The sequence below is a fragment of the Macaca mulatta genome, chromosome 19 (assembly GCF_049350105.2).
Source record: "Macaca mulatta isolate MMU2019108-1 chromosome 19, T2T-MMU8v2.0, whole genome shotgun sequence".
In the NCBI taxonomy this organism is placed as follows: domain Eukaryota; kingdom Metazoa; phylum Chordata; class Mammalia; order Primates; family Cercopithecidae; genus Macaca; species Macaca mulatta.
The window spans coordinates 15,574,116-15,588,418 of NC_133424.1; the positions used below are offsets into that span (position 1 = coordinate 15,574,116).

Below are 14,303 nucleotides of genomic sequence, written 5' to 3' on the forward strand. Positions count from 1 at the left end.
GATATATTAGAATCCTGCCAATTGGTCAGTTTATTCTCCTCCTCCTCCTCCTCCTCCTCCTTCTCCTCCTCCTCCTCCATCTTCCTCTTCTTCTTTCTTCTTCTGTTTCTCCTTCTCCTTCTTCTTCTTCCTTTCTTTGTACCTTAAGCTGTTACTTCTATCTGACATGATCTTGATGGTTTATTTTAGTTTTTCATTTTTCCCACTGAATGACAAGCTCCAGGAGACAAAAGAAAATTCATCTTACTGCTCTCCTCTCCTGGCTCTGAGCCTGGCGCCTGACACAGAGCAGATGCTCAGTAAATACTTATCAAGTCACTCGACCAATCAATCAAGCTATTAGAAAAGAAAAATTTTCTAGTGGGCCCCCAAGTCTACTCTCCATCCTTCTCCAGAAGGTAGAAAGGATGCACCCCTCCAACTTGCTCTGCACCCCAGGAGGTGGATTTTTGTGGATAACAATGGGCTCCCTGCCTTGGAGAATCTGGTGGAGTGTGAGAGGAAAATAAATCTTGGGACCCAGAAATCACTAAGCCAAAGGGAAAAGTCAAGCTGGGAACTACTTAGGACAAACATGCCTCCGATTCTATTCCTAAAAAAGATAGCTACTAAGATAAAAGAGGTACATATCTCCCTCACAAGGAATTTCCTCGCAGGCAAAGGACAGACAGAACTCAGTTATCCCTCTGCTCACTGAGATAAATGCATATCTGCGTGCCTCCTTTGGAAAGGCGAATCAGAAACTCAAAAGAACGCAACCATTTGTCTCTTACCTATGACCTGGAATCCTCCTCCCCGCTTTGAGTTGTTCCACCTTTCTGGGTGGAACCAATGTACTTCTTACACATATTTACTGATGTCTCATGTCTCTCTAACATGTAGAAAACCAAGCTGTGCCCAGACCACCTGGATCACATGTCATCGGGACCTCCTGAGGATGTGTCACAGGCACTCATTTTTAACTTTGGCAAAATAAACTTCCTAAATTGACTAAGACTTGTCTCAGATATTTGGGGTTTGTCGCTTAAAGGAATCCCCAGAAAATGGCAGCATTGGGGCAGGTTAAGGTGGGAAACCAGGAAATTAGAAGACGAGCTTCAGCCGGGGGCGGTGGCTCACGCCTGTAATCCCAGCACTTTGGGAGGCCGAGGCGGGCGGATCACAAGGTCAGGAGATCGAGACCACGGGGAAACCCCGTCTCTACTGAAAATACAAAAAATTAGCCGGGCTCGGTGGCGGGCGCCTGTAGTCCCAGCTACTCAGGAGGCTGAGGCAGGAGAATGGCGTGAACCCGGGAGGCGGAGCTTGCAGTGACCCGAGATCGTTCCACTGCACTCCAGCCTGGGCGACAGAGCAAGACTCCGTCTCAAAAAAAAAAAAAAAAAAAAAAAAGAAGAAGATGAGCTTCAGGCAGCCAAGAGAGCAAGTGGCTGCTTCTCTCTTGCTTTGCTATTTGAGATGCTTCCCCGGTGCTCCTATCTGTGATAGGCAATGCCACATAGAGATAGGCCAGGAATAGGCCGGGGACCCTCAGCTAATGGAGCAGAAGCCATTATATTAGTTTCCTAGGCCTGCCATAACAAATCACTGCAAATTGTCTGGTTGAAAGCAACAGGAATTTATTCTCACACAGTCTTGGAAGGCAGAAATCTGCAATCAAGGTGTTGGTGGGGCTGTGCTCCTTCCAAACCTCTGGAGGAGAATCTTTCCTTGCCTCATTCTAGTTTCCCATAGTTGCCAAGAATCCTGGGCATTTCTTGGCTTGTATATCCTCCACTCCAATCTTCATGTCTTTTTTTGAATTGACAAGTAAAAATTGCATATATTGGCCGGGCGCGGTGGCTCAAGCCTGTAATCCCAGCACTTTGGGAGGCCGAGACGGGTGGATCACGAGGTCAGGAGATCGAGACCATCCTGGCTAACATGGTGAAACCCCGTCTCTACTAAAAAATACCAAAAACTAGCCGGGCGAGGTGGCGGGCGCCTGTAGTCCCAGTTACTCGGGAGGCTGAGGCAGGAGAAAGGCGTGAACCCGGGAGGCGGAGCTTGCAGTGAGCTGAGATCCGGCCACTGCACTCCAGCCTGGGCGACAGAGCAAGACTCCATCTCAAAAAAAAAAAAAAAATTGCATATATTTATGATGTACAATATGATGTTTGCGTGTGTGTGTGTACGTGTCTGTGTGTCTGTGTGTGTATGCATTATGGAATGACTAAATCAAGCTATTAACATATGCATGTAAACTAAAAATAAAATTCTATGCCCTACCAACCATCTGAATGGACTCCTCTTGGCCAAGGGCATTCCAAAGTTAACCTGAAAGAGTAGTTCAGGCCATGATGGGAAGATGGAATCAGACATGCCGCATTATGCCCTCCTCCATTTGGAATTCAGGCATAGCTGACCAGCATTAACATTAAAACAGAGATCTTGGCCAGGTGTGGTGGCTCACACCTGTAATCCAGGCACTTTGGGAGGCCGAGGTGGGCAGATCACTTGAGGTCAGGAGTTCAAGACCAGCCTGGCCAACATGGTGAAACCCTGTATCTACTAAAAATACAAAAATTAGCTGGTCATTGTAGTACATGCCTGTAGTCCCAGCTATTCAGGTGGCTGAGGCAAGAGAATCACTAGAACCCAGAAGGCAGAGATCCAAGTGAACCAAGTGAACCAAGATTATGCCACTGTACTCCAGCCTGGGCAACAGAGTGAGACTCTGTCTCAAAAAACAAACAAACAGACAAAAAAAAAAAAAAAAAAAAAAAAAAACAGAGATCTTAAGACTTTTTGTAGCAATAAGACACCAAATTCCAAATTACTTTAGTATAGCATCACATGACAGATTGCAGGTCCTGAAAGAAATTGAGGTATTTTACTCTAAAATATATTTCTTTGACATATTTTGAAATGGCCCTGCAAAGCCGTCTCTTGTGGAGAAAATCTACACTCTTTAGAGCATCCCTTCTCCTTTCCAGGTCTTCTCCCTGATCCAGGAGAGAATTAACTGGGTCTGGAAACTTTTTAAGTCTGATAAGAAACATTTAAAATCTACTCTCTCTGAAGCCTGCTACCTGGTGGCTTCATCTGCAAAATAAGAACCTTGGTCTCCACAACCCCTTATAGGAATCCAGACACTCTCTTCTATGGATTCCATATCTTTATATAAACTTTTTCAATCAATTGCCAGTTGGAAAATCTTTGAATCCGCCTATGACTTGGAAGCCCCCCAACTCCTCCCCACCTCAAGTTGTCCCACCTTTCTGGATCGATCCAATGTACACCTAACATGTATTGATTGATGTCTCATGTCTGCCTAAAATCTATAAAACCAAGTTGTAGCCCAAAGACCCTGGGCACATGTCATCAGGACCTCTCCTGTGTCACAGGCATGTCAATAACCTTGGCAAAATAAACTTCTAAACTGATTGAGACTCATCTGAGATACTTTTCGGTTTACATGCATTATCTCACATGCTAACCATTTTTTGTGGTGAGAACACTGCAAATCTCTTTCAGCAATTTTCAAGTACAGACAGTCTCCAACTTCCAATAGTTCAACTTGTGATTTTTTTTTTTTTTTTGAGACGGAGTCTCGCTCTGTCGCCCAGGCTGGAGTGCAGTGGCCGGATCTCAGCTCACTGCAAGCTCCGCCTCCCGGGTTCACGCCATTCTCCTGCCTCAGCCTCCCGAGTAGCTGGGACTACAGGCGCCCACCACCTCGCCCGGCTATTTTTTTGTATTTTTTTAGTAGAGACGGGGTTTCACCGTGTTAGCCAGGATGGTCTCGATCTCCTGACCTCGTGATCCACCCGTCTCGGCCTCCCAAAGTGCTGGGATTACAGGCTTGAGCCACCGCGCCCGGCCAACTTGTGATTTTTTGACTCTACAATGGTGCAAAGTAGAAACCATCCTTTGAGTGGCCACACAATCATTCTTGTTTTCACCTTCAATACAATAGTCAATAAATTACATGAGATAGTCAACATTTTATTATAAAATAGGTTTTGTGTTAGATGATTTTGCCCAACTGTAGGCTAATGTAAGTGTTCTGAGCATGTTTAAGGCAGATGAGACTAAGCTATGCTGGCCAGTAGGTTATACTTATTAAATGCATTTTGACTTACAATATTTTCAAGTTATGATGGGTTTATCAAGATGTAACCTTATCATAAGTTGAGGCATATCTCTCTGTAATATATTGTCATTAACTATAGTTGCCACGATGTATAATAGATCTGTTGAACTTATTCCTCCCTTCTAACTAAAATTTTGTGTCTTCTGACCAACATCTCCCCAACTGCCCACAATCCTAGCCTCTGGCAACCACCATTTTATTCTGTTTCTACGAGTTTGACTTTTTTACCTTCCACATATAAGTGACAAGATGCAGTATTTGTCTTTGTGCCTGGGTTATTTCATTTAGCCTAATGTCCTCCAGCTTCATCCAGGTTGTTGCAAATGACAGGATGTCCTTCTTTCTAATGGCTAAATAGTATTCTGTTGTGTGTATGTGCCACATTTGCTTTATCCAACCAGATGGACTCAGGTTCATTCCATATCTTGGCTACTGTGAACAGTGCTGCAATAAACATGGGGAGTGCAGATATCTCCTTGACATATTGATGCCATTTCCTTTGTTGATCATTACGTTTTCACACAGCATTCTCCCCATGCATCTCTGTTCTCTTATATACATGGCTAACTTGTCATAAGGACAGGAGTAGGATCCACCCTACTCTAGTACCACCTTACCTTAATTACATCCGCAATGACCCTAATTCCAAATAACATCACATTCACATGTACCACGGGGAGAACTCCAACATACCTTTTTTAAGAGGCACAGTTCAACCCATAACAGTAGATAAGGTCTTTCATCAGTTCTTCTTCACACCTAATTTGGGTTATCACAAACAGAAAAGATGTTTGAAGGTTGAACAGCTAGAACAGGAATGTTCATAGCAGAAGCAGAAGAAAGTCCTTGGTTGGTCCACACACAAGGAGTATGTTTTAGCATGGCAGAGCAGTCATCATTATGTCATTCAACAAACAAATATTAAGGGTCTACTTTGATCCAGGAACCGGGCTGGGAACTGTAGATTCAGTAATAACTAAGACAAATGAGATACCCACCAAGGAGCTGACATTCTAGAGAGGGAAGCAAAAGAATTACAAACTGACAACAGCTGTGAGGGGAGGAGGTATGGAGCATAGCCCGGTGGTGTGAGACCTCAAACCAAGTAGTCAAAGAAGATTTCTTTAAGAGATAATATTTGAGCAGAGACCCAAAACAAGAAAGGGAGTAAGCCATATAAAAATGCAGAATAAGAACATTTCAGAGGAGAAAGAACATTTCAGAGAGAGGAAAAACAAATGCAAAGACTATGAGATTAAACACGGATGGTGAGCACATCATGACTGATACTTTCATCTCTTTGGACAGAGATGTGGGAAACGGAAGGAAAGGTGGGATGGGACCAGATGCTAAGAAACTGGAATTCTGCAGATTATGGTAAGGAACTTGGATGCCATTCTAAACTTGAGGTTCACTTCATTGAACCTACCCATTGGTTGTAAAGCCACAGTCTTCCTAACCTTTTTATTTTCTTGAGACAGGGTCTCACTCTGTCCCCCAGGCTGGAGTACAGTGGCACAATCAGGGCTCATTGCAGCCTCGACCTCCCTTGGCTCAGGTGATTCTCCTTCTTCAGCCTCCAGAGTAGCTGGAACCACAGGCACACACCATAATCCCCGGCTAATTTTTCTATTTTGTGTAGAGCCAGGGTTTATCATGTTGCCGAGGTTGGTCTCAAACTCCTGGGCTTAAGCAATTCACCTGCCTCAGTCTCCCAAAGTGCTGGGATTACAGGTGTGAGCCACCACACCTGGCCCTAACCTAACTATTAATACCCAAATTCACTAATGTGAAAAAGATTTTCCAAGGAAAAAGTGAGGAATGAGAAGTGAATGGAGAATGAAAGTTTGATGTACACGCTATTTCTCTTATTATTTTTGTTTTGTTTTGTTTTGAGACAGGATCTTGCTCTGTTACCCAGGCTGGAGTGCAGTGGCGCAATCATAGCTCACTGCAACCTCCAACTCCTGGGCTCAAGCAATCCTCCCACCCCAGCCTCTTGAGTAGCTCAGATTCCAGATATGTACCACCACACCCAGATGTTTTTTGTTTTGTTTTGTTTGTTTGTTGTTTTTTTTAAGAAACGGGGTCTTGCTATGTTGCCCAGGCTAGCCTCAAACTCCTGGCTTCAAGCAATCCTCCTATCTCAGCCTCCCAAAGTGCTGGGATTACAGGCATAAGCCACCATGCCTGACTTGGATTTCTTTAGAGTGAGCAAGTGAAAGTACAAGCAAGATAGAGCAGAACAGAAGCCATGATCACTTTGTAATCTAATCTCAGAAGCGGCATCTATCACGTTTGCCATAGCCTTTTGGTTACAAGTGAGTCATCAGGTCCAGCCCACACTCAAGGGATTACACAGGACATGAAGATCAGGAGGTGGGGACCATTCAGGGCCATCTGAAGATGCCTAACCCAGCTGAAAAAGAAACCCACCATTTTTGAGGGGTGGATGGCGGACAACCGGATAGTAAAGAACACAGAGTAGAGGTGAAAAAGGAAACATGTGAAAGAGCACAGGGGAGGGGATTCAAGTCACAGGGGGCTGACAATTTCAAAGCTCCCAGGAGGTCAAGTTGAGCAGGATAGAAAAGAAACTATGGAATTTGTCCATTGCGGGAAGACATTGATGATGGATGCCTGAGCCATTATTTTTGTTTGTTTGTTTGTTTTTGGTTTGTGTTTTTGGTTTTTGTCTTTTTGTTTTTGGTGGGGTGTTGTTGTTGTTGTTGTTTTGTTTTTTGTAATAGAGCCTCTGTCTTGCCCAGGCTAGAGCACAGTGACAAAATCTCAGCTCATGGCAACTTCTGCCCCCCGGGTTCAAGCAATTCTCATGCCTCAGCCTCTTGAGTAGCTGGGATTACAGGCACGTGCCACCACTCCCAGCTAATTTTTGCATTTTTGTAGAGACGGGGTTTCACAATATTGGCAAGGCTGGTCTCAAACTCCTGGCCTCAAGTGATCCGCCTACCTCGGCCTCCCAAAGTGCTGGGATTATAGGCATGAGCCACCATGCCTGGCCTGCCTGAGCCATTTTAAGGGATTGATCAAAGGTATAGCCATAGACACAGGTCCTTGTCACTCACTGACCAGCAGGGTCACTGCCTTTGCAGGAGATGACAGAGAAGAACCAGGAAGCACCTCCTCTCCCAGCCTGGGGCTTCCCACCGTCTCCTGACGCCTCCACCAGAAAAGCGACCTCATTTCTCAAAGACAAAACAGATTCTAGGTCATATCCCCCTGGAATAAGAGACCAATTGATGTGATTATCTCCAGGAGAAAGAGGGGCACCTACTAAAAGTAGAATCTGGTGTCCCAGAAGGGAAGACATCGGGGAACCTAAAAAGGGGTCTCTGATAATTACCTAACAAGATTTCACAGCGAAGGGCATCTCCATGTAATGCCAAAAACAAAAAAAAAAAAAAAAGAGAAAAGAAAGAAAAAGAAAAAAGGCTAGAAGTTTTAGAAGGTTCTCCTTCTTCATCCATTCTGCAATTTCACTCAATTTCACCCAAAAGCAGAATTCTGCTCCCTACATTGCATGAATCAGTATATTGAACAGGTGGCCCCAGCAGGGATGGTGGCAAAAACGAATTTCTGTAAAGTGTTCTTTATTATGAAAATCAAGAGAGCTGCCAGGTGCCGTGGTTTGTGCCTGTAATCCTTGCACTTTGGGAGGCCAAGGCAGGCGGATGGCCTGAGCTCAGGAGTTTGAGACCAACCTGGGCAGCACGGTGAAACTCCATCTCTACTAAAATACAAAAAATTAGCTGGGTGTGGTGGCGCCCAGCTACTCAGGAGGCTGAGGCAGGAGAATTGCTTGAACCCAGCAGTAGGAGGTTGCAGTGAGCCAAGATCACGCCACTGCACTCCAGCCTGAGCAACAGAGCGAGACTCTGTCTCTAAAAAAAAATAAATACATAAATAAAATAAATAAAAATCAGAGAGCTAATTTCACAAAGAAATATAACTCCCTATTGGCCTGAGTTAGAAGTATTTGGGCTTCAGGCCGGGCGCGGTGGCTCAAGCCTGTAATCCCAGCACTTTGGGAGGCCGAGACGGGCGGATCACAAGGTCAGGAGATCAAGACCATCCTGGCTAACATGGTGAAACCCCGTCTCTACTAAAAATACCAAAAACTAGCCGGGCGAGGTGGCGGGCGCCTGTAGTCCCAGCTACTCGGGAGGCTGAGGCAGGAGAATGGCGTAAACCCGGGAGGCAGAGCTTGCAGTGAACTGAGATCCGGCCACTGCACTCCAGCCTGGGCGACAGAGCGAGACTCCGTCTCAAAAAAAAAAAAAAAAAAAAAAAAAAAGAAGTGTTTGGGCTTCAGCATATTGGAAGGAGGGAAATATGTATAACTATAATTGTGTACATGCACACACACACGCACACACACGGAGGCATGGGGGGGAATGAACATGGAAATGGTTACAGTGAAATCAAGAGCGAGTTCAGAATAGGTATCTCTGCATAGTACAATAAAAAATAAGGCTGGCCACAGTGGCTCGTGGCCATAATCCCAGCACTTTGAGAGGGCGAGGCAGGAGGATGGCTTGAAGTCAGGAGTTCAAGACCCAGCCTGGGCAACATAGCAAAACCTCATCTCTACGAAAAAAAAAAAAAAAAAATTAGTCATGTGTGATGACATGCACCTGTAGTTCCAGCTACTCAGGAGGCTGAGGCAAGAAGATCTCTTGAGACCAGGAATTGGAGGCTTTAGTGAGCTGAGATTGTGCCACTTCATTTCAGCCTGGGTGACAGAGTGAGACTCTGTCTCCAGAAAAAAAAAAAAAAAAAAAAAGATTCTTATTCATTTCATTATGTTTTCCCGTATTTTATACATTTTATACAATGTGCATACATTGCTTTCACAGCTTATTTGTTAGTTTAAGAGAGGTATTTAGGCTTGAAGAGTAGTGAAAAATTTTCCCAGTCCTCGGGCTTATGTACATAATGTTTCTGTAGGATTTTTTGAACATCATTGTTTCTGTTCAGACCCACATAAGTGAATCACCTGGAAACTGAGAGCTAATCCCAGCCCGGCAATGAATGGCTCCTTCCAGACAGGCCAGGCGCAGTTGCTCACACCTGAAACCCCAGAGCTTTGGCAGGCCAAGGCAGGAGGCTTGTCTGAGCCCAGGTGTTTAAGACTAGCCTGGGCAACGTAGCAAGATCTTGTCTCTACAAAACATTTTTTCAATTAGCCAGGCATGGTAGCACATGCCTGTAGTACCAGCTACCCAGGAGGCTGAGGCAGGAGGATTGTTTAAGCCCAGGAGTTCAAGGTTGCAGTGAGCCATGATGGTGCCACCGTACTCTACCCTGGATAACAAAGCAAGACCCTGTCAGAAAAAAGAAAAAAAAAGAAAGAAAAAAAAAGCAGAGCACGGTGACTCATGCCTATAATCCCAGCACTTTGGGAGGTTGAGTTGGGCGGATCATCTGAGGTCAGGAGTTCGAGAACAGCTTGGCCAACATGGTGAAACCCCATCTCTACTAAAAATACAAAAAATTAGTGGGACGTGGTGGTGGGCGCCTGTAATCCCAGCTACTCAGAAGGCTGAGGCAGGAGAATCACTTCAACCCAGGAGGCAGAGGTTGCAGTGAGCCGAGATCGCACCACTGCACTCCAGCCTAGGCAACAAGAGTGAAACTCCATCTCAAAAAAATAAAAATAAAAAACAAAAAAGGAGATAACTCACCTGTTCTTCAAATACACATCAGGCTAGAGAAGTGTCCAAAATGGGTCATCAAAGCCAGGAGCTAGCAGTGAGGTTTTGGAAGCTGATATAGAGAACGGAAGCTGGGGTTGGGAGATGGAAATGAGAAGTTGGCCCGATTAAGCAATGGTCTGCACCAATTTCAATGCTTAGATAATAGTATCATATACTAGCAGCACGTTGGTGTCAGTGTGTTGGACTAATAAAAAGCCAGAATGTAACAGTCTGCACCCACTTCCATAGCCCTAACGCATTTCACCAGAGAGCCATGTGGAAGCCAAAATCCTCACACGTAGATCTGGCATGAGAAAGCTTCCTAAGTGTGTCTCAGGTAGCTTGGTACAAGTTCTGCCCAATAGAGGTGCTTCATACACCAGGCAGCAAGCCTACCCAGATGAGATCCCCCGGATGGGAAGGTGGAAGTACTTCACGAACAAAGCAAAGGTAGATGGCTGTGTGCAGAAGGGCATCTCACGTGAGGTGTCTCCCAGGTTCTTTGTGAAACCCTCTCTGGACCGCTTCTGGTTTTGAAATAGCTCATTCGTGGGTTCATTCCATTAATAAAAGTAAAAAGTAAACACTTACATAATGCTTACTAGGTGTCAGCCGAGGTGCTAAGCACTTCATTCATATCAGCTCATTGTCTCCATGCCACAATCCTATTATCTGAGTTGACAGATGGGGCAACGCAGGCACAGAGATGTTAAGTGAATTGCTTGAGGTCAGGTGGACAGTAAGTGGCAGAATCATAATTTGAATCCTAGCTCATTTGGATCCAGAATACAGACCATAATACTCTCCTGATGCTCATGAAAATTTGTTGAACCAGATATCACTGGTCCAAGCAGCAAATGACTGTGCTAACCCCATATTCCCAAGCCTCCATCACCAAATGTTATCTGGCCCCATCTCTTGCTAGTGGCCCTAAAGAACATAATGGTGGGTCTCCAGCATGGCTGGTGTAGGAGTCGCTGGTTGCCCATCTTATTCCCCCCGCCCCATTACTGAATGATCCCTTAGTTACAAACCCAGGGTCATTCATTCTTTCTTGACGGTCGCGCCTCTCATTCACTCAATACGAAAATATTTGGACAGGCACGGTGGCTCATGCCTGTAATCCCAGCACACTGGTAGGCCGAGGCAGGAGAATTGCTTAAGCTCAGGAGTTCAAGACCAGTCAGGGAAACATAGCAAGACTCTGTCTCTACAAAAAAAAAAAAAATTAAAAAATAAGCCGTGCATAGTGGCACATGCCCATAGTCCTAGCTACCTGGGAGGCTGAGAGTGGGAGGACCCCTTGAGTCCAGGAGGTTGAGGCTGCAGTGAGCCATGATCTTGCTACTGCACTCCAGCCTGGGTGACAGAGTGTGACCCTGTCTGAAAAAATAAAATAAAATAAAAATAAAACATTTATTGATTCTTCCACTTATATATTCATCTAATAAATACTTACTGAGTGCTTGTCGTGAGCCACTATCTGTGCTGGGTGCTTGGTGGTGGAATACAATGGTAAATAAGAGAGGCAAAATCAATGCCCTCATGAAGTTCACAGGCGAAAAACAAATGTCCATCACTGGTCAGATGGATAAACAAAGTTATGATATATAAATGCAATGGAATATGATTCAGCCATGAAAAGGAAGAAAGCACTGATCCATGCTACAACATGGACAAATCTTGAAACCACGATGCTGAGTGAGAGAAGCCAGATACAAAAGGCCATATAGTGTGAGATTCCATTGACATGAAATGTCCAGAACAGGCAAATCTATAGAGACAGGGAGCAGATGAGTGGTTACCAGGAACCGAGGGGACAGGGGAATGAGAGTGAGCACTCGTGGGGATGAGATTTTATTTGGGGGTTGGTGAAGTGTTTTAGAACTAGATACAAGTGGTGTCTATATATATATATATATATTTATAATATATATTATATATTAATTATATATAATATAAATATATATTTATAATATATATTTATATATAATATAAATATATATTTATATTATATATTTATTTATACATTATATATATTTTATTTATATGTTATATATATTTATGTTATAATTTATTTATGTTATATATATTTTATATATATAACATATATATATTTTATAAATATAATTTTTTATAAATAAAATATATATTTATATGTTATTTATAAATGTAAAAAATATATTTATATATAAAATATAACATATAAATATATATTTATTATATAATATATATTTATAATAGATATATTATATATTATATAAAATATATATTGTATATTTTATATATTATATATAATTAATATACTATATATTTTATATAACATATAATAATATATAATTATATATGTTATATATTATTAATATACTATATATTTTATATAACATATATAATATATAATTATATGTTATATATAATATATAAAATATATTATATATCATATATAATTATATATTATATAATTATATATAATATATATTTATATATTATATATCTTATATATTTATATATTTTATATATATTATATTTAGGTATACCTTATATTAAATTTATATATATTATATATACATAATATATATTTATATATATTATATATGCTATCTAGAGAGATCACATAGATATGCTATCTAGAGAGCATATATATCACATAGATATGCTGTCTAGATAGCATATATATATCAATACAAATGCCCTATATATAGCATGTCTGTCACATAGATATGCTATCCAAATATCATATATATCACAGATGTCTACATATATCACATATATGCCATCTAGAGAGCATATATATCACATAGATATGCTATCTAGACAGCATATATATAGCATATCTATACCAAATACATATGCCCTATGTATAGTATATATATCATATAGATATGCTATCTAAATAGCATATATATCACATAGATATCTAGATATCCATAAATATCACATATATGCTATCTAGATAACATACACATCACATAGATATCCTATCTAGATAGCATATGTATAGCTTATATGTCACATGCATGTGCTGTATATATAGCAGACACATATCACATATATATGCCGTGGAATACTTAGCCATAAAAAACAGTGAAATCATGTCTTCCGCAGCAACATAGATGGAACTAGAGACCATTATCCTAAGTGAAATGGCCGAGAAATAAAAAGTCAAAAAAACTCATGTTCTCACTTCTAAGTGGAAACTAAACCATGGGTACACATGGACAAGCAGAGTGGAAAACAGATATTGGAGGCTCCCATAGGTAGGAGGGTGAGAAGGGGGTGAGGGATACAGTACTACCTATTGGCTACAATGTACACTATTTGGGTGACGGATACACTAAAAGCCCAGTCTTCAACACTATGAAATATATCCACGTAACAAAACTGCACTTGTACCCCAAATGTATAAAAATAAAAACATTTTTAAGGCTCTTAATTCTTCTAGGGCAAGTGGGAGATGCCCAAAAGTTATAAAGCAAACCAACAAATGAATAAGATAATTTCAGAGAGTGGTGAGTGCTGTGAAGACACGAAAGAAAATGTAAGACTAGGCTGGGAGCGGTGGCTCTCGCCTGTAATGCCAGCACTTTGGGAGGCCAAAGTAGGAGAATCACGAGGTCAGGAGTTTGAGACCAGCCTGGTCAACATGGTGAAATCCTGTCCCCACTAAAAAAAAAAAAAATTAGCTGGGCATGGTGGTGGGTGCCTGTAAGCCCAGCTACTCAGGAGGCTGAGGCAGGAGAATCTCTTGAACCTGAGAGGTGAAGACTGCAGTGAGCCCAAATCACACCACTGCACTCCAGCCCAGGCGACAGTGCAAGATTCCGTATCAAAAAAAAGAAAAAAGAAAGGAAAGGAAGGAAGCAAAGAAGGAAGGAAGGAAGGAAGGAAGGAAGGAAGGAAGGAAGGAAGGAAGGAAGGAAGGAAGGAAGGGAGGGAGGGAGGGAGGGAGGGAGGGAGGGAGGGAGGAAAGGGAGAGGAGAGGAGAGGAGAGGAGAGGAGAGGAGAGGAGAGGAGAGGAGAGGTAAGACTAAAAGAGCTACTTTTGGGTAGTCAAGAACACCAAGAACCCAGCCAGCAGAAAGCTGAAGACTGCAAAGTGGCCAGCCATGGGAGAATTCTACCAGTGGGAACAGCAAGTCCCAAGCTTCCAAGCGGGAAAGCGCTTACGACATCCTGAAGCTGAAAGACAGGCCATGTGCTGGAAGGTAACAGCGAGAGGAATGCCTGGTGAGAAGCATGGCCCTTCTTCCATGCTTACCGACATGTGACAGAGTGTGACCTGGACAGCTGGAAGGGCTTAGGACACCCTAAAGCTGGAAGAAGGGCCACGTTGCTGGAAACAACGGCGAGAGGGACGCCAGACCGGCTCTTTCTCAAGGAGTCAGGATGCCAACGCACTTAGGCCAAGTTCCAAAGCAAAGATTCCATCCTACTCCTCCCCCCACCTCTGG

At 42.7% G+C, this 14,303-nt stretch overlaps 2 protein-coding genes across 2 annotated transcripts in view; both read right to left on the reverse strand.

Annotated features, from left to right (window-relative positions):
• The window catches only part of SLC1A6 (solute carrier family 1 member 6), a 63,906-nt gene extending 49,637 nt beyond the window's left edge, over nucleotides 1-14,269 (reverse strand). The window contains exon 1 of the mRNA XM_077978062.1: nucleotides 14,111-14,269. Coding sequence (XP_077834188.1) covers nucleotides 14,111-14,116 — 6 coding nt within the window. The 5' untranslated portion in view covers nucleotides 14,117-14,269. The remainder of the gene's footprint in view (nucleotides 1-14,110) is intronic.
• Nucleotides 1-14,303, reverse strand: part of LOC106994652 (uncharacterized) — a 68,901-nt gene that overhangs the window by 3,485 nt on the left and 51,113 nt on the right. The window lies entirely within an intron of this gene.